Below are 20,422 nucleotides of genomic sequence, written 5' to 3'. Positions count from 1 at the left end.
TACAAGCACAACAGCCACTCCCCTCCCCCCCCCCAAGCTCCCAGCCTGTAGAGTTCAGACCATGACCAAACTTGAGGTACCTTCAAAGCAAATTATCGGCTATATTACCTGTGAAAGAAAAAAGCTCTTTGGCTACTTGCCTCCATATTAGGGTAGTTCATAGGCCGCAGCTGAAGTCTGCAATGAAGAAATGTTTACGTCAAGTTGTACTCAGCATAGCACTAAGGTGAACATTCTCTCCCACCCATGGTGCCAGTTTGGGAACAGCATGGGACATGCTAGTGCAGAAACCTAATTGAATCCTGCCCCTTGTTCGGTTCCTAATGGGATCGACTCCTTGTAATCAGAAATACCATTAAGAGGAGCCTCAAGATCTCCTCCTACTCATAGACTTTGCCCATCTTCCTGAATGCACTTCTTTGTCCTTGAAAGTTCTCCGAGGCAGGCAAGCCAATCGCTTTGGAATTGGCATGATGGTCCCTTCCTTTCTGAATCTAGGTGAATAGGCTGGGAAGACAACGAGGAAGCAAATGCACTGCATCACAGGCTGGATTGTGGGTGATAGAGTTTGGACTTAAACATTAGAACTTCAGATTTTTCACAGTTAGCTTCTGTGCTGGTGAACAAGAGACTAGAGTTAAAGGGTTCTTAACCAGAGGTGGCAGAAGACGACTTCAAATCAGTGGTTCTCAAACTTTTTTCCTCTGGGCCACACTTTCAGAATAAAAATTTGCTTGCAGCACTCCAATTTTTTAATTGATAAAAAATACATTGGAAAACAAAAATAGACAACTACTAGCAGTGCTTGATTTATAACATAGAACACAACTACTTTATAATATGATCATGGGACATCCAGGGAGTATAAAACAATGCAGCTACATAATAACATGAATATAATATAATATAATATAATATAATATAATATAATATAATATAATATAATGATAAACAAGCCTCTTACAAATGTCCCTCATGTAGGTATAAAAACTCAATCAGAGGCGTGAGCTTGCTTTTGTCAGGTAATCATTTGTCAGGTAATCTCAATTGAGACAAACACCAGCACAAAGAAGCCTTTCTCTTTTCTGATCTTTCATATCTGAAAATCCCTGTTCACGACAATATGTCGTGGAGAACTGTAGAAGAATAGCCAATTCTCTTTGGTCACCCAAGAGAGGCTTGGATGCTGTCTCTGTATAGCAGGGCACTAGATTGAAATGGATCGAGTGTTTTATCCAGGAGAATCTTGGACATTTGCTTAGTTGTAGAGTCTACAACTAATCCAGAATGTGGCAGCTAGACTGGTGGCTGGAAGTGTCCGCCAGGACCATAAAACACTGGTCCTGAAAAACCTACAGTACATTGGCTCCCAGGACATTTCCGAGCAAAATTCAAAGTGTTGGTGTTGACCTTTAAATCCCTAAATGGCCTCGGTCCAGTATACCTGATGGAGCATCTCCACCCCCATCATTCAGCCTGGACACTGAGATCCAGCTCCAAGGGCCTTCTGGCCATTCCCTACCTGCAATAAGTGAAGCTACAGGGAACCAGGCAGAGGGCCTTCTCGGTAGTGGCATCCAACCTGTGGAACACCCCTCCCATCAGATATCAAGTAGCTATATAACCTTTAGAAAGCAGTCCTGTCTAGGGAAGCTTTTTAAAATGTAATGATATATTATGTTTTTATATAGGTTGGAAGCTGCCCAAAGTGGCTCAGGCAACCCAGTCAGATGGGTGGGGTATAATTGTTGTTTTTAAGTCAGAAAGGATCCCTAGGATCATTTAGTCCAAACCCCTGCAATGCAGGAATCGCACCCAAGAGAACCAATAGAAAACAAATGAGTAAGACAGCTGAGGTCAAGGGATAGAGAGGAGAGCAGGATTGCACCCAATATCCCCCAAATAATAGCCAGGAACCCACTAAGGGCGCATGTCCCTCCCATATTGCCTGTAATAGAGGTAAGCGTGATACTGGAGCTCAGGCAGGATGATACGGAAGCAGCCGTTGTACTGGGCATAGGTGAGGTTCTGTTTGAGGCTGTAGCCCAGAATGGTGACACTGCCCGGCTGCCAAGGCCGCAGCTCATCAGTCATGCGCTCAGGTCCTACAGGCTCCCCTGACAGGCACCTGGCCCCCGTCTCCCTGAGCAGCGCATGGAAGGCGTCCAACTCCCTCTTCATGCGCATGTAGCCATAGCGCTCCACCTTGTGCCAGAAAACGCCCTGGAAAAACCTGTAGATCTGCATGTCCAACCAGTTCCAGGCCTGGATCTTCTGCACCAGCGCCTTGGGCAGAGGCTCGCCCTCTTTGTGGCGCACATTGAGCCTGACGTACACCAGCTCTTCCATGTCCAGCCCAAGCAGCTCCCTCGCCAGGAGGAGCGACTCGTCAAAGTGCTCCGCGATCATCACCAGCTGAAAAGTCCCATTCAGCCTTTCCAGCTCTCCCAGCCACCGGCCGCTCGGCGCTTCTTCCTGACTGGCGTTCAGGCCTAGGTCAAAGGCCATGGGGTTTTTGGCCAGCCCATTACTGGCATCCCTGGCATCGTAGTAGCGAGCCGACGCCTCCAGGAAAGCCACCAGCGGCCTGGAGTGGTTGGCCAGCATCTGGAAGGCAGGCACGACGTTGAGGTAGTAGTGGAAGACGGACTCGAACGTTTGAACGGGGTGGCGCAGGATCGTGAGGAAGATGCTGTGTGGTGGCATGACCGCCTGGACTTCGCCAACCGCCAGCCGCATATGACTGCAGAGCAGGTTGAACTGGGTGGCCCCGGTGGGGAGGTCCTCCACAAACGTCCTGGAGAAGGCCTCTGGGTAGGCAAACTGGTAGGAATAGAGGGGAAAGGCCACGGTCAGGTTCCGCCGCTCCCCAGCCCGGAAGAGGATGTTCTGCACTGTGCTGCCGCCTGTTTTGTGGGTCTTCAGAAAGACAACATTAAGGCCCACCGGCTCTTCCAAGCCCGTCTTCCCCTGCGGCTGCTGAACAGCCAGAGAGCGAGTGGATGCGTTTTTCCGATGCAGACTCAGCAGTTCTTCTGCAGGGCTGATCCGCAATATTTCTCTGCAAGGTGAGGTTTAAAAAAAGGTAAAGGACCCATGTGTTAAACCACAGAACCTAGGACTTGCCGATCAGAAGGTTGGCGGTTCAAATCCCCCCGACGGGGTGAGCTCCCGTTGCTCGGTCCCTGCTCCTGCCAACCTAGCAGTTCGAAAGCACGTCAAAGTGCAAGTAGATAAATAGGTACCACTCCAGCAGGAAGGTAAACAGCATTTCTGTGCGCTGCTCTGGTTCGCCAGAAGCGGCTTAGTCATGCTGGCCACATGACCCGGAAGCTGTACGCCGGCTCCCTCGGCCAATAAAGCGAGATGAACGCTGCAACCCCAGAGTCGGTCACGACTGGACCTAATGGTCAGGGGTCCCTTTACCTTTACCTTTAAAGGACCCCTGGACGGTTAAGTCCAGTCAAGGCCGACTATGGGGTTGCGGTGCTCATTTCGCTTTCAGGCCAAGGGAGCCAGTGTTTGTCAAAGACAGCTTTCCAGGTCATGTGGCCAGCATGACTAAACCGCTTCTGGCGCAACAGGACACTGTGGCGGAAGCTAGAGTGCACGGAAACATCGTTGGATGGCCACATGTTTCCTACCACTGATCTACTGGGTATCTAGAAGTTGGAAGCCAGGCAAACTGGGTTTCACATGAAAAAATTGTTCCTGACAGCAAGCTGCTATTGCTGTCCTCCACAGACAGAAATTTGAGCCCCGGAGCAGAGCTGGGGTGAACTACAATGCTCTCGAGTAGTTTACTAGTATTGTAATTTACCCTAAGGGTAAGTATAACGTCTCTGAAAAAAGAACCATTTTATGCCACTTTAAGCTAAATGGGGAAGTAATCTGCGAAAATTTAGCTTCCGACACTGCCCTCTCCCCATATTCAGATGGCCCTATCGAGGCAGGGAGCTGTGTTGCAGAGAGAATGGTGGCACACCCAACACAAGGCTTGTTGTGCTCAGTACAATAGCTGCTGGGTGCATCTTCATTTCAGTTATCTTGAGACTGCTACTTGCGTCGGCAGCACATATACTAAAATTGGAACGATACAGAGAAGATCAGCATGGCCCTTGCACAAGAATGACATGCAAATATCACTGATATATATATATATATATTAGTGGTTTTCAACCAGTGTGCCATGGCACCCTGGGGTGTCTTGAATGGTGGTTGGGGTGCCGCTGGCAACACTGATCTCTGTCCCTCTTCCCTTCCCTCTCTCTGATGCCTTCTTGTGTCTCTCTATCCCAAAGGTTTGCGCAGCTGTTTGTTGCGGCAGCCCTGGCTACAAGCTCCCCAGGCGAATGGTGCCTCTGGGGCTGGTCAGGGGGAGCTTCCCAGGCCCCTATGGGGCAGTGTAAGGAGGCACCTCTCTGTGGCGTGGGGGGGGGGCAGCTCAGAGATTGGGACGGCAGCAGTGGGTGCCCAGAAGACTCCCAAGGAGAGGGGAGAGGAGGCTGGGGGAACCCTAGACAAGGGTGTTCAAAAAGGTGTGAGAGGCTGCCAGCTCTGTGGGAAATGGGTGACATAACTGGGATCCTGAGCCCCACAGGGGTGCCGCAGAAAGACTGGAGTTGGTCAAGGGAGCCGTGGACCCAAAAAGGTTGAAACCCTTTGAGATATCTATCTATCATCTACATCTATCTATCATCTATCTATCATCTATATCTATCTATCTATCATCTATCTATCTATCTATCATCTATCTATCTATCTATCATCTATCTATCTATCTATCATCTATCTATCTATCATCTATCTATCTATCTATCTATCATCTATCTATCTATCTATCTATCTATCTAATCTATCATCTATCTCTATCTATCTATCTATCTATCTATCTATCTATCTATCTATCTATCTATCATCTATATCTATATCTATCTATCTATCATCTATCTATCTATCTATCTATCTATCTATCTATCTATCTATATCTATCATCTATCTATCTCTATCTATCTATCTATCTATCTATCTATCTATATCTATCTATCATCTATCATCTATCTAATCTATCTATCTATCTAGCATCTATATCTATCAACTGGAAGTTCGTATTTTTATTTGACACTTAAAAAAAAAGAAACAATATTGTTCAAGGAAAGATGGAGCAGGTAATGAATAGACCTAGTGATAAAATTACAGAGCCTTTTACAGAACTGCTGGGCCAACAACCAGCTCCACACATGGGCCAGAAAGAGACCATCTGGAAAATTACAGAGTGCCATCTCTAGAGCACATCTCTAGAGCTACCCAAAAGAACCAACAAACCCAAAAGGCAGTTTTGCAGAGGGCAACTGCTAAGGATACCTCAGTACCAAGGACTAATTTCTTTCTCGGTCTTCTTACACAAGGCTTAATTTCTAATCGTGCCCTGAGCTGCTTTGGGAGGAAGAGCAGGATAGGGATGTATTTATTAAACACACACACACACAAAAAGTGAGGATGGAAGACATTTCTTGCAGATTGGCAACCCTTCCCTCTGGGACCAGATTCAAGGAGCTGGCTGTGGTTATTCCGCAACACCTGCTCAAAAACACATCTCTCCTGCGTTGGCTCTGAACCCCTTTTTCAGAAATCAAGCAGAGAGGTGAGCAACTGTCTTTCGAGATCAGGATCGTACCGGTACCAAGACAGTTCTCTCTACAAAGCTCCCTTGTACCCCACATACCAATACTTACTGCTTGGTCAGTTGCCTGAGGAGGAGGAGCAGAAGTAGGAAAATGGCACCCAGGAGCAAGGAGCGGTGTCTCCAGATGGCAACCGAGAGGCAGAAGCAATTCATCTTCAGAGCAGCGGTTCGGCACCCACTCTGGAATTTCAGGGCCCAGGGTAGAGGCTCCCCACGCTCAGCGCAGCTCAGCTCCGAATAGTCACCAAATCACGCTTTTCGCCCAGTGGCCAAGTTAAGCCTCTCAGTCAATGGGTGTCTTACCTCGCCTCACCTCCCTAAAGCGGCTCAGAACTTCCACAGACTATTACGAGATACGAGGCAGCCAAACAAGCAGATGGAAGATCTGACGCGTCCAAGTCTCCCGGCCTCAAGAGAGCAGCTGTTGGGCACAGGGGGCCGAGGCTTCTTAAGGAGGGGGACCCAAAGGACAGGACAGCAGCCTGACCCCCTTCGTAAGAGGTAAGGAATAACATGTCTCACCCAACAAGGCAAGGTGGTACCCAAGACCTATTAACTAAATAAAATGCTGACTGAGTTGCAAAGGAGTAACACAGCCTCCCTGGGTGAGGAGGGTTTTGTGTTATCTGGAAGGCATCAGAAAAGGGCAGTTCAGGGAACAGGCGCCCCAAGTCCTGGAAAAGGTGCCCTGAAAATAATATCTACAAGGCTGCAAGCGACAGAAATGACTTCAGTAAACAAACGACCCAGAGTGCTGAGATTTGGTGGGAATCAAAAAAGGTTATTTATGTATGCTAAACCAACTACCTTGGTTTCCAAACAGCTTAGTTCTCAAACATTTTGGTTCCCGGACGCTGCAAACCTGGAAGTGGCTGTTCTGGTTTGTGAACTATTTTTGGAAGCCGAACGTCCGGCGGGGCTTCCACGGCTTCCAATTGGCTGCAGGAGCTTCAGAAGCCACGCTTTGGTTTCCAAACGTTTTGGAAGTCAAAAGGACTTTCGGAATGGATTCCGTTTGGCTTCCAAGATACAATTGTACTGGGGCACATGTTTTGTTAGCCCCAAAGAGGAAAACGAATGAGATCCCAACCAAAGAAGAATGACAACTTAAGTTGACAGAATATGCACAACTCACAGACTTAAACATATAGAATAAGAAAACAAGAAGAACGTACGCTTAGAGAAGATTGGAAAACGTTTATTGTATACATGGGAAATAACGGTGTACAGCTGAAAACGCTGGCAGCATGAAGATAAATTCATCAGCGTAAGCAAGTTTTGATGGATGCAATAATGGAATACTGAATGGTACAGTGGTACCTCAGGTTAAGTACTTAATTCGCTCCGGAGGTCCGTACTTAACCTGAAACTGTTCTTAACCTGAAGCACCACTTTAGCTAATGGGGCCTCCTGCTGCTGCTGTGCCGCCGGAACCCGATTTCTGTTCTCATCCAGTTCTTAACCTGAAGCACTATTTCTGGGTTAGCGGAGTCTGTAACCTGAAGCGTATGTAACCTGAAGCATATGTAACATGAGGTACCACTGTATAGTTTTTGTAAAATATGCAAGGATTTATGGTATGTAAAATGAACCGTGGAAAGAGAAGAAGGGAAGTCGTTGATAACGTAAGGATGTAAAATGAGTATTTTAAATTGTAAAACAGAATATTTAATAAAAATTATATATAAAAACTGCTTCTTGAGAGAAAAGCAATGACAAACCTAGACAGCATCTTAAAAAGCAGAGACATCACCTTGCCGACAAAGGTCCATATAGTTAAAGCTATGGTTTTCCCAGTAGTGATGTATGGAAGCGAGAGCTTGGACCATAAAGAAGGCTGATTGCCGAAAAATTGGTGCTTTTGAATTATGGTGCTGGAGGAGACTCTTGAGAGTCCCGTGGACTGCAAGAAGACCAAACCTATCCATTCTTAACGAAATCAGCCCTGAGTGTTCACTGGAAGGACAGATCCTGAAGCTGAGGCTCCAAGACTTTGGCCACCTCATGAGAAGACTCGACTCCCTGGAAAAGACCCTGATGTTGGGAAAGATGGAGGGCACAAGGAGAAGGGGAAGACGGAGAACGAGATGGTTGGACAGTGTTCTTGAAGCTACCAGCATGAGTTTGACCAAACTGTGGGAGGCAGTGGAAGACAGGAGTGCCTGGCGTGTTCTGGTCCATGGGGTCATGAAGAGTTGGACACAACTAAACATATATAAAAAAGTGATTTGGTGGGAATTGTGTGGTCCTCCAGACTCCCAACAGCCCTAGCTAGCATGGTCTTGGAGAATAGGGCCTGGAGCCCAACAGCAGCTTGGGTGGGGGGGGAAGGTTCTTGTCACCAGTTCCCCATTCCTGCTGCCGAACCCAAGCACCACAGCCAGTTTCCACCTTCATGCCAGCACCAGTTTCAGGATCCCACAGCTGCAAGGCTCCCTGAAAGCAGAACTGATTCCAATGCATATTCTCAAAACGCTTCAGAAGTTGGTAGGTTAAAGCTGACCAAAAGTCCAGAGGTAGCATTATCATCAAGGGACGCGGGTGGCGCTGTGGGTAAAAGCCTCAGCGCCTAGGGCTTGCCGATCGAAAGGTCGGCGGTTCGAATCCCCTTGGCGGGGTGCGCTCCCGTTGCTCGGTCCCAGCGCCTGCCAACCTAGCAGTTCGAAAGCACCCCCAGGTGCAAGTAGATAAATAGGGACCGCATACTAGCGGGAAGGTAAATGCCGTTTCCGTGTGCTGCGCTGGCTCGCCAGATGCAGCTTGTCACGCTGGCCACGTGACCCGGAAGTGTCTCCGGACAGTGCTGGCCCCCGCCTCTTGAGTGAGATGGGCGCACAACCCCAGAGTCTGTCAAGACTGGCCCGTACGGGCAGGGGTACCTTTACCTTTACATTATCATCAGTTTACGATGCGATGGAAGGCTCACAGGCTATGAAGGACTTGCTCACAGATTTATTAACAGCTGCATTGATTATGATAGCTAGGAAGGGGCAAGGAGAATATAACAGGGAAGAATGGTATAAAGAGGTGGGGGATATAGCTATTAATGATAAATTAACATGTGCCATTAAGGTAAGACGGGGGAATATGCAGGAGAAATTATTTTGAGGAGGTATGGAGGGCGTTTGTAGAATTTGTACCGTTAAAATGGTGTTGAAATTTTGGGAGGTTGGTTACAACGGAATGGTCTTGGGGGTGGGGTGGGTTGCACATTTTTATTCTCATTTATGATTATTACTTTGTCAAAATAAAATGAAAAATGAAAAAAAGAAGCTTGTCAGTCGTTCAGTCCCAACACACATTTCCAGCTGTTCTTCTTCTTGTTTATTAAAATTGTATACCGCCCTATACCTGCAGGCCTCAGGGCGGTGCACAAGAGCACATCTCAATATAAAAAACACAGAATGCATAGCTGTAGGCAAGTTAAAAGACTTAGTGGCCTAAACACAGCATAAGAACGCACTCAGGGAAAAGCGGCGCACAGCAGCCCTCCGATAAAAGATGCTACGTGTTGAATTTCAAGAAGCGAACTGACCTGTTCTGGGTCCCATCTATGCAGCATTTTCCTCTCTGCATCCACCCCCGGCCTCCCCCTGTGGAGCAATACACCCACTTCAGGATTACAGATCCCAAGGACATGTTTAATGCCAGCATCAAGCTGCCTTAGCAAGTTCTCTCGAGGTCACAAACTAGAGAAGCCAGCGGGAGAGGTCTGCCTTCTGTGGTTTGTTAAGAAAAGAAGATTGGGGGGGGGGGCACTCGCTTTCTAATTTCATGTAGTCCAGTCAACCAGGCTGAACAGGGTCTGGACTGAATCCCACCTTTGTTTCGCAGATTGCATGTGTGAATGAGTGAGTGCTCGAGTGTCCAGGAGGCACACAGCTCTTGATCTGCTCGCCTCTCATTAACTATGTTTTCTTTCTTTGGTGATCACTCGTGGCCGAGTAAGATTGTCTTTCGTGATCACGGTCTTAACAGTGAGTCTTTAAGTGACTGTGGAAGCCAATTCTGGACCCTCCTGGCCTTCCCACAAAGAAAATATGAGCATCTTATTTTGAGCCCAGCCTCTGGAATGGTTTTTGATTTTTTAAATAAATTTTATTTTTGCATTTTCTATTTTGCACAAACAAATGAGTTCAACACATAAACATATAAGCTCTTTTGATTCACCATCCCCCTAAATTGTGGATCTTAACATAACAATTTCCCCCTCTGTACCTCTATCATAACTCTATTTCTTATAAATCCTTTGTCAAACCATAGTTCAATTCTTTACTACAAGTTTTCTGTCAATCCTACCAACGTATGTAATTGTTTACAACAGCTTTTCAAATGAATTATAAACTTTCCCCATTCTTTATTAAAGACCTCCTCTTCCTGGTTTCTAATTTTTCCTGAAAGCTTTGCCATCTTGGCATAGTTCCTCAATTTAGTCTGCCACTCTTCTTTGGTCAGAGTTGTGCCATCTTTCCATTTGTGGCCTAAGAGAGCAGCTGTGGTTCAGTACGTAAATAGTTTCGTCTTGAATAGTTTTTGGAACAAGTTACAAAAGGAGAACTGCTTGCAGAACTTGCTTGCCTGCAACTTGAAACTAGATAGCTAATACTATCCACTTCACTTTTGCACTGCCTAGGACTTTATTTTCTATAATTAGGTGAAAGCAGAATTAAGATGAAGACTCCACATGGTACTTATTTTAGCAGATCATCCAGCAATGCCCTTCCCTCACAACCATGAGCCTTCTGTAATTTTAACTCTCAAGCCTGGGCGATGTTCACAGCCTGGCTTTATTGCTTTCCAAGGAGCAGCCAGGTAGATAATTGGTGACAGCCTCTCTGTTGCCTCAATGTCAGCATCAGTTTCTGTGGGTTTTAATTCACGATTTCTTCTCCCACTTTTAAAAATACTGCTATTCAGCTATCAAAAAATAAAATGGAAAAAGAAACCAGGAATTAAAGGCCCCCACGTCCCTGCAGAAAGAGATAGTGGAATTCGAGAGATATTAAAGGACAAATTAATGAGCTATTCACCAACAACCTCCCATCCATACTGATGAGGAAGAAGAAATAGAAGAAGAGGATGAGGAAAAAAGAGTAATGCTTCATTAATGCCACAGGAGCTCTGGAAAGTTTCGAGAGCATTTTGCCAATCCACATGGGACCCAGCTGGTTCTGCAACTGCATTTTACGGGAAACCCACCAACTCCAACCAGGTCTTGGAAAGAAATGGTCTGGATGTTGTGTAAGGACTGACGAGAGAACAGACACTGTGATGGGCCCGGACTTACAAGGCTACAACAAGGTTTCCCAAACTTGGGTCTCTAGCTGCTTTTGGACTACAACTCCCATCATCCCTAGCTAGCAGGACCAGTGATCAGGGATGATGGGAACTGTAGTCCAAAACAGCTGGAGATCCAAATTTGGGAAACACTGGTGTAGAAGAACATAAGGACGCAATTGAGCCGATACAAAATGCCAAGAGGGACAAAGGTATCAACCGGCAATGTATTTGAATCATTCTTCCGCACAAATCCTGCCCTGAAGCCCAGAGGCACCAAGCACTACCTTCTGGGCCATCGCTTGCAGCCATCAAACAGGTCGCTTGTCCAAGGAAAGGAAACTTTTGCTCCGAAGATGAGCCGCCCCAGGATAGCTCAGGCCTGCGCCGCTTTCTTGGCCTGGTCTCGAGTGCCCTCCTTAGGCTTCCTCCGCCGTTTCTCGCGGAGCAGCTGGCGGAAGTGCAGGCGCTTTGCGTTGAGGCCGTAGGCCTGGAGTCGCTGGCGGCTGAACTCCAAGCGGCCCACCCGCACCCGCGCCACCCCCTTCCTGCTTCTCTTCTTCGGCCTCTGGACTCTGGGGACGGCAGGAGAGGGGTCCTGTGGGGTGGCAGTCTCCACCCGGCTGCTTGTGGCTGGCGCTGGTTTCGGTCCGGGATCTCCCTTGGGAAGCAGGAGCCGTTCTTCCTCGCATTCGGTGTCGGGCATCCGCAGCTCTTTAGAAGGCAGCTCCTGGCGCTTGGCCTTGTCCCTGCCCTTCTTTCCTTTCTTGCCCGGCGTTTTCTTTTCGCTCTCCGGCTCCTCCGCCCTGAAAGGGGAGCAAACGGATGAATGAAACAGGACGAAAACATCGTGTAGATCTCAGAGGGCTACTGCTGCGTCGCAGAGTGAAAGAGATGGCCTCAGGAGGGAATGTAATCACAGTGGCAAGAAATTTTTATGCTCGTAAGTTGCAGGAGGAAAGAATACCTTCCAAGGAAGAATGGCTGACAAAAATCAAAGAATACGCAGAGATGACTAAACTGATGGCACCGATAAGAGACTCAAGCTTAGATCCTTGCAACTCCCATCTCTTGCGGAGGCGCAATTAGTGCCAGCACCGTCCATTAAGATTTTGGGTGTAATCTTCAACACCTCCCTTTCCATGGAGGTGCAGATTGCAGCTATAACAAAGGCGGCATTTTTTCATCTCCACCAAGCTAAGCAGTTGGCTCCTTACCTCTCTCGGCCTGACCTAGCCACTGTGATCCACACGACGGTCACCTCCAGACTGGATTATTGTAACTCACTCTACATGGGGCTGCCCTTGAGACTGACCCAGAAACTCCAGCGGGTGCAGAATGCCGCAGCGAGACTCCTTACGGGGTCTTCGCTGCGAGATCACATTCACCCGGTGCTATACCAGCTGCACTGGCTCCCGGTGGAGTACAGGGTCAGGTTTAAGGTGCTGGTTTTAACCTTTAAAGCCCTATACGGCCTAGGACCCTCGTACCTACGGGACCGCCTCTCCTGGTATGTCCCACGGAGGACCTTACGGTCTTCAAACAAAAACATCTTGGAGGTCCTGGGCCACAGGGAGGTTAGGCTGGCCTCAACCAGAACCAGGGCTTTTTTGGCGGTGGCCCTGATCTGGTGTAACTCTCTGTCACAAGAGACTAGGGACCTGCGGGACGACATCTTTCCGCAGGGCCTGCAAGACAGAGCTGTTCCACCAGGCCTTTGGCCAAGGCACAGTCTGACCCCCTCCTTTGGTAATCCTCACAGAACTCTAGTCCAATGGTTGTCATGAATTTGATTTTGAATTGATTTTAAAATGAATTGATTTTAGAATGTTGTGTTACTTTTATTGTCGTTAGCTGCTCTGAGCACGGCTTCGGCTGGGGAGGGCCGGATATAAATAAAATTATTATTATTATTATTATTATTATTATTATTATTATTATTATTATTATTGATAGGAGACCTTTCCTAGTTTACTTAAAACAGTGGTGTCCAAACTTTTTTCAATGAGGGCCAGATTTGATGATGTGAAGGGCTGTGAGGGCCAACCAAAGTTGTTAGGATTTTACCCCAGGAAATAAACTGCCACAGGAACTGGATTAAACCAACCAGTGGACGGGATTAGGCCCCCAATACAGACTTAAAAAGTTATTCTTTATACATGAAGTCCACAGTGGGGTTTGAAGTTTAAGGGAAAAAATAGCAGATTATATTAAGAAACCTGTTAAAGAGGCTGAAGCTTGGCATGAGGGTACTTTAAAATGCAGTTATGTGAAATTATATTTATGAACTTTGAGGAGGGACAAGCAGAAAGTCATTCGCATTGAAGGAGTATAATTACTGAGTGTTAAAATGCTATTTTGAATACTGAAACCAAATAAATTAGTAACATAGATAGACATTAAATAGAGCACATACTCTGACTGAAGGGATTTGAGAACCTGCTTCTTCTTCCAAGTATTCTGGCCTTTCTGCTCATAGGCCGTCTTGTCTCGCAGTTCCTCCTTCTCAGACCTGCATGGAGAATACACCTGTCAGGTGCCACATACAAGATGCCCTCCATGCCTGCCTTCCCACCCTGATGGGGGTGGGATGGGAAAAGCAAGGAACAAAACCATCTCATCGTAGACAACAGCATAGCAGGTAGTGGTTGGTGCCATGTGCAGGTGCAGAACCCCCAAAAAAACAAGAGGTCTGCAAAGATTCCTCTTTGCTAGACATTGGAGCTGTGGTGGACTGCTCTGTGACTCAGAAGCCGACACCTCCGCCCCATTCCCAAACTTGCAGGCCCCTTTGTTCATTGTCACTTGCCAGAAAATTCTTCGGAAAAACTGAAGCACAAGTTGCGGCGACCAGCGCAACCAGAACTGGGCTAGATCCCAGGAGTCCTGGTCCCCAAGCCACGCTGCACACAGCAGGACCCCCACTTTTATTCGGTTTCCAGTGTAGACAGACACTGCATCCTTCCTGCAGCTCACCTGTACATACAGGTCTTCCGCAAAGAACACCAGCGGTTCAGCTCCTTGTCATCAGCTGCCAGGATCTAGGAGAAAGAATCATTCATTTCTTATTTAAATAATAATAATATATTATTTATACCCTGCCCATCTGGCTGGGTTTCCCCAGCCACTCTGGGCGGCTTCCAACAAAATATTAAAATACAGTAATGCATCAAACATTAAAAGCTTCCCTAAACAGGGCTGCCTTCAGGTGTCTTCTAAAAGTCTGGTAGTAGTTGTTCTCTTTGACATCTGGTGGGAGGGCATTCCGCAGGGCAGGTGCCACTTCTGAGAAGGCCCTGTGCCTGGTTCCCTGTAACCTCACTTCTCACAGGGAGGGAACCGCCAGAAGGCCCTCGGAGCTGGACCTCAGTGTCCGGGCAGAACGATGGGGGGTGGAGACGTTCCTTCAGATATACTGGACCGAGGGCGTTTAGGGCTTTAAAGGTCAGCACCAACACTTTGAATTGTGCTTGGAAACTTACTGGGAGCCAATGTAGGTCTTTTAGGACTGGTGTTATGTGGTCTTGGCGGCCACTCCCAGTCCCCAGTCTAGCTGCCACATTCTGGATTAGTTGTAGTTTCCGGGTCACCTTCAAAGGTAGCCCCACGTAGAGCGCATTGCAGTAGTCCAAGCGAGAGATAACCAGAGCATGCACCACTCTGGTGAGGCAGTCCGAATGTTGCACCACTTGGCACCTGATCCTCCAGAAGCATGCACCCCAGCCTTTGTTTATTAAATTTGTGCACCTCCCTTCATCCGGAAATCACAGAGCAGTTCACGAGGCAAATGAGAACACAAAATACGTAACGGAACAAAACAGAACCAGTAACAACCCCGCCTCCCGCAAACACATTGAAAAGGCCACAGCATGGCAAATCAGCCAAAGGCCTGGATGAAGGGGAATGTTTTCGCCTGGTGCCTAAAGATATGTAATGAGCCTCCCTGGGGAGAGCATTCCACAAACAGGGAGCCACTGCAGAGAAGGCCCTGTTCTCGTGTTGCCACCCTCTAGAGGAGGCACATGAAAAAGGGCCTCAGAAGATGATCTCAGGGTCTGGGTAGGTTCATATGGAAAAAGGCGGTTCTTGAGGTATTGCAGTCCTGAGCCGTTTAAGGCTTTATAGGTCAAAAGAAGCACTTTGAACTGGGCCCGCAAACTAATTGGCAGACAGTGCAGTTAGGCCAGGTTTTGTGCAGTATGCCCAAACACTCTTGAGCAGGGGTAGGCAACCTAAGGCCCGTGGGCCAGATGTGGCCAAATCGCCTTCTCAATCTGGCCTGCAGACGGTCCAGGAATCAGCGTGTTTTTACATGAGTAGAATGTGTCCTTTTATTTAAAATGCAACTCTGGGTTATTTGTGGGGCATAGGAATTCGTTCATTTTTTTCTTCAAAATATAGTCCCGCCCACCACATGGTCTGAGGGACGGTGGACCAGCCCATGGCTAAAAAAGGTTGCTGACCCCTGCTCTTGAGCAACTTGGCTGCCACATTCTGTATCAGCTGAAGTTTCTGAATCGTCTTCAGAGGCAGGCCCATGTAGAACGTATTGCAATAATCTAGCCCGGAGGTTACGTGAGCTTCGATGACAGATGTTAGGCTATCCCTGTCCAAACAGGGGCATGTGTGGGCCACCTGCCGAAACAGACAGAAGGCGCTCTGTGCCACTGAAGCCACCTGAGTCTCAAGCATGGGTCCAGAAGTATTCCCAAGCTACATACCAGCTCCTTCAAAAGGAATGTAACCCCATCAAGAGCAGGTCATCTTCCATCCATCCAGTCTAGCGAACCGCCCACAAACAGTGCCTCAATTTTCTCTGGATTAAGCTTCAGTTTGTTGGATCTCATCTAGTATACAGTGGTACCTCGGGTTAAGTACTTAATTCGTTCCGGAGGTCCGTTCTTAACCTGAAACTGTTCTTAACCTGAAGCACCACTTTAGCTAATGGTGCCTCCTGCTGCTGCCACGCCGCCAGAGCACAATTTCTGTTCTCATCCTGAAGCAAAGTTCTTAACCTGAAGTTCTTAACCTGAAGCACTATTTCTGGGTTAGCGGAGTCTGTAACCTGAAGCATATGTAACCCGAGGTACCACTGTATTACCAAAACAGACAACGGTCCTCCCCACCCCAGCGGGAGAAAAGAAATCCGCCTCAGTCTCTGCCAAAGGGTAAAGTTACCTACCTCCTCAGTCGAGAGCCCATAGCTGCAGGGGACCACAGTTCGGTACTTGAAACGGCAAGGCAGGTCCCCTATCAGGTCTTCATAGTCCAGGCGGTAGAATTCATCTAGGTACTGCTCAAAGGTCTTTGTCTCTGCAAAGAGAAAGAGAGTTTTAAATAATCTTTGTAAGAAACAAAGCAAAAACCAGAAGCTTTTCTTTGGGGAATTATAGGGACAGAAATACCTAAATCATATAGAAACTTACTGATGCATATTTCCCCCCAATGTAAAAAATTTACAATGTATTTAAGAGAACACTGTAAACAGTTAAAAACTTTGGCAGGATTGCAGTAATGCTTGTAATGTACAAAAAACTATGGTAAAAATGGATTATTTCTTTTAAAAAAATAGAGAATATAAAGGAAGCAGTTGGAAAAAAGATTGATAATTGTAACCATGGAAGGGTGGAGGGGAGTCGAAGGATTCAGAGAAGCTTAAATGATGATGTGGGTGTTTAATGTTTGAATTTAAATTTGATAAATAAAATTTGATAAAAATATTTTAAAAAATAAAATAAAAAGAAATTTATTTATGTATGCTACTACAGCAGCAGGAATGTTACCTGCCCCAAAATGGAAAGAAGCAGAAGTCCCAGAAAAGGAAGAATGGACACAACAACTTGTGGAATATGCAGAAAGTGTGAAACTTACCGGAATAATAAGAAATCAAGATAGCAAACTTCTTATAAAAGAATGAAAATGGTTTATTGAATATTTACAGGTAAATTTTAAATAGATAACAACATCAACAGGATTATTGTAATAACCTGCAGTTTTGTAAGAGTATTTAAAGTAGATAAATAATCGAGCAAATTAAGGTGAATTTGGATATGCAGAAGATATTAAAAATAAATTTAAGGAACAAAAGGAAGTCAGATTTTGAAATGTTAAAATGATTGTGAAATTAATGAAATGTATAAACCAGAGAAGCATAAATAATTTTTAAAAAGGGGGGGGGGGAGGAGGAGAAAGAAGCTTGGCTGGGCAAGATTTTCACTAAACATGGAAGCTGAAAAATGCCCAGAAGCGTTCACTCTCTTACTGAAGCCTCCATCACCCAAAGAGGACTAATTTAGCCAGCTAGCCCTGGTGATCATCTAATGTTTATTGGATGGATTTCCCCCCTAAACTGATTTTTGAATTCTGAATTTATTGTTATTCACGTTTTATACTGTATTTCATGCTGGTTTTTGTTGCATCAATTAAGTGTTTTAAATTTGTTGTTAGCCACCCTGAGCCTGGTTTTCTGAACTGGGAAGAGCAGGGTATAAGTAAATTATTATAAGTATTATTATTATTATTACCATCCTTACCGGGGTCAAAGGGTTTTTTCTCCCGACTGACAGCCTCTGCAAAATGTGACTTGCGTTTCTTCTTGCCCAGAAGGGGAACCTCCAGCCTCCGCTGCTTTCTGGAGGGGCCTGGCTCCTGGGTGGGGTCGTAATCGGCATCCATCTGAAGAGGTGGTTTGTGGAGGGGAGAAGAAGAAAAAAGCAAGCGTCATTTCACACGGGCATCGCAAACCCCAGGAGGAGAGCAGAGCAAACCTCCCTGCTTCCCTAGTGCCAAAAGTCACGCAGGGAACACAACCAGATATAGAGCAAGAAGCTGCTGCTTATCACTCACCAGCCCCTGCCCCCATAAAACAACCTCTCAAAGGACCTGTTGATGGCATTTTACCATTGTACTGTGGAGAGTGTATTAACTTATGGTCTGTGTGTGTGACTTGGGAGCTGCACGGTCAGGGGAAAAACAATGCTGTCCAGGGTTGTAAAGACTGCGGAGAGAATAATTGGGTGCGCTCATCCCACCTTGGATCAAATCTATGCTACCAGGTGCCATAAGAAACCTGCAGAGATAGTGCGCACCGCGGAAATGATCTCTTTCAGCTTTTGCCTTCTGGAAGAAGGTACAGGGCTATAAAGACTAGGACTAGCCGCCTGAGAAACAGTTTCTATTCAAATGCGATTTTGGTTTTAAATGCAGTGTAAGGTAGTCTCTATGGGAGTATATTCTGGGACACGGGTGGCGCTGTGGGTTAAACCACAGAGCCTAGGACTTGCCGATCAGAAGGTCGGCGGTTCGAATCCCCGCGACGGGGTGAGCTCCCGTTGTTCGGTCCCTGCTCCTGCCCACTTAGCAGTTCGAAGGCATGAAGTGCAAGTAGATCAATAGGTACCGCCCAAGCGGGAAGGTAAACGGTGTTTCTGTGTGCTGCTCTGGTTTGCCAGAAGCGGCTTAGTCATGCTGGCCACATGACCCGGAAGCTGTATGCCGGCTCCCTCGGCCGATAAAGCGAGATGAGCGCCGCAACCCCAGAGTTGGCCACGACTGGACCTAATGGTCAGGGGTCCCTTTACCTTTACCTATGGGAGTATATTTTATTTGATTATGGGGTATCAGAGTTTTTAGGGGGTTAACCAGGGTAGGATAGCAGGCGTGTTGGTTTCTGAATGTCTGGTGTAGATTTTCAATTTCGTTGTTCTTTATGTGACAATGACAATAAACATTATCATATCATATTTGCACGAGCATCTCTCCTGCTGCTCACTTCAGCATACAGAATGCCAACTGCACCCCTATGGTTGTGCAAGGCTCCTAGGAAATCCAGATTTCACCGCTCTTCATTAAATATGTTCCCAGTCTTCAGGGAGGAAAGCCTGGATGCGACAGCTGCACCCAAAAATGCATCAAATCCTGTCATCATCTTATGAAAGATGTTGCCCAAAGTCTGCCCCCTTTCCCCACCTCTAGCCATTAAGTTATTAGATGTCACCGTTTTTGCTAAGTGTCCTCAAATCTGCAGGGAGCCTTCTGGGCACACTGACCAGAGACTGTGGCTTTCCCTCATCTATTTGCCCTCTCCTTCACGGGTACAATCTTCTGCCAATCCATGGCTGCAGTGCATGAACGGGCACGAGCACAATTCAAAGTGTTTCCGAGCACAATTCAAAGTGTTGGTAAAAGGTAAAGGTAAAGGTACCCCTGCCCGTATGGGCCAGTCTTGACAGACTCTGGGGTTGTGCGCCCATCTCACTCAAGAGGCCGGGGGCCAGCGCTGTCCGGAGACACTTCCGGGTCATGTGGCCAGCGTGACAAAGCTGCATCTGGCGAGCCAGCGCAGCACACAGAAACGCTGTTTACCTTCCCGCCAGTAAGTGGTCCCTATTTATCTACTTGCACTTTGACTTGCTTTTGAACTGCTAGGTTGGCAGGCGCTGGGACCGAGCAACGGGAGCGCACCCCGCCGCGGGGATTCGAACCGCCGATCTTTCGATCGGCAAGCCCTAGGCGCTGAGGCTTTTACCCACAGCGCCACCCGCGTCCCTGTACAAAGTGTTGGTGCTGACCTTTAAAGCCCTAAATGGCTCGGCCCAGTAGAATTAATTATTATTATTATTATTATTATTATTATTATTATTATTATTATTATTATTATATCCTGCCCTTCCCAGTTCAGGAAACCGGGCTCAGGGCGGCTAACAACAAATTTAAAACACTTAATTGATGCTACAAAAAAACCCCCAACAGCATAAAATACGGTATAAAGCATAAATAACAATAAAATAAAAAATCAATTTAGGGGGGAAATCCATCCAACAAACATTAGATGATCACCAGGGCTAGCTGGCTAAATTAGTCCCACTTGGGCCAGTGAGAAGATCAGGGGAGAACCAGCTGTGGGATCCCAAGAGGGGGAAATCTTTACAAAAAGGGGAGGGGGAGGGAAGGAAGGGGAACAAAAGATCAGGCCAGGTTCAAATTGAAAGCCAGGCGGAATAGTTCTGTCTTACAGGCCCTGAGGAAGGAAGTTAAATCCTGGTCACATGGGACAGAGCATTCCACCAGGTCGGGGCCATCACTGAGAAGGCCCTGGCTCTGGTGGAGGATAATCTAACTTCCTTAGGGCCTGGGACCTCTAAACTATGATTATTCATGGACCTTAAGGTCCTCTGCGGGGCATACCAGGAGAGGCGGTCCCATAAGTATACCTGAAGGAGCGTCTGCACCCCTATCGTTCAGCCCAGACACTGAGGTCCAGCTCCAAGGGCCTTCTGGCGGTTCCTTCCCTGCGAGAAGTGAGGTTACAGGGAACCAGGCAGAGGGTCTTCTTGGTGGTGGCGCCCGCCCTGTGGAACGCCCTCCCATCAGATGTCAAGGAAATAAACAACTATCTGACTTTTAGAAGACATCTGAAGGCAGCCCTGCTTAGCGAAGTTTTAAATGTTTGATGTTTTA

The 20,422-nt window shown here is 47.0% G+C and overlaps 2 protein-coding genes and 1 non-coding gene across 4 annotated transcripts in view; 1 reads left to right on the top strand and 2 right to left on the bottom strand.

Moving 5' to 3' along the window:
* Positions 1-1,013: 1,013 nt before the first annotated feature.
* Positions 1,014-6,188, bottom strand: LOC114587900 (galactosylceramide sulfotransferase-like). The gene is made up of 2 exons (XM_028712760.2): positions 5,736-6,188; positions 1,014-3,061 (listed from the first exon to the last, which is right to left on the bottom strand). Exons 1-2 carry the CDS (start codon positions 5,837-5,839, stop codon positions 1,921-1,923), a joined length of 1,245 nt encoding a protein of 414 aa, XP_028568593.2. The 5' UTR covers positions 5,840-6,188; the 3' UTR covers positions 1,014-1,920.
* Positions 4,054-4,164, top strand: LOC114588208 (U6 spliceosomal RNA). Its single transcript, XR_003704414.2, has one exon. It is a non-coding gene; the product is annotated as a U6 spliceosomal RNA (small nuclear RNA).
* Positions 6,189-6,868: 680 nt separating the features above from the next.
* The window catches only part of KRI1 (KRI1 homolog), a 29,396-nt gene continuing 15,842 nt past the window's right edge, over positions 6,869-20,422 (bottom strand). For both annotated transcript variants that reach the window (XM_077920929.1, XM_028712324.2), the window contains exons 15-19: positions 17,497-17,638; positions 16,146-16,276; positions 13,940-14,004; positions 13,380-13,475; positions 6,869-11,769 (exon numbers count right to left, since the gene is read on the bottom strand). In XM_077920929.1, the coding sequence (XP_077777055.1) occupies positions 11,340-11,769; positions 13,380-13,475; positions 13,940-14,004; positions 16,146-16,276; positions 17,497-17,638 (864 nt within the window). In that variant the 3' untranslated portion in view covers positions 6,869-11,339. The remainder of the gene's footprint in view (positions 11,770-13,379; positions 13,476-13,939; positions 14,005-16,145; positions 16,277-17,496; positions 17,639-20,422) is intronic.

This window comes from Podarcis muralis, chromosome 17 (genome assembly GCF_964188315.1).
Source record: "Podarcis muralis chromosome 17, rPodMur119.hap1.1, whole genome shotgun sequence".
NCBI classification, from domain to species: domain Eukaryota; kingdom Metazoa; phylum Chordata; class Lepidosauria; order Squamata; family Lacertidae; genus Podarcis; species Podarcis muralis.
Note: the sequence above shows the minus strand (reverse complement) of the source record. Positions and strands in the feature narration are given on the sequence as shown.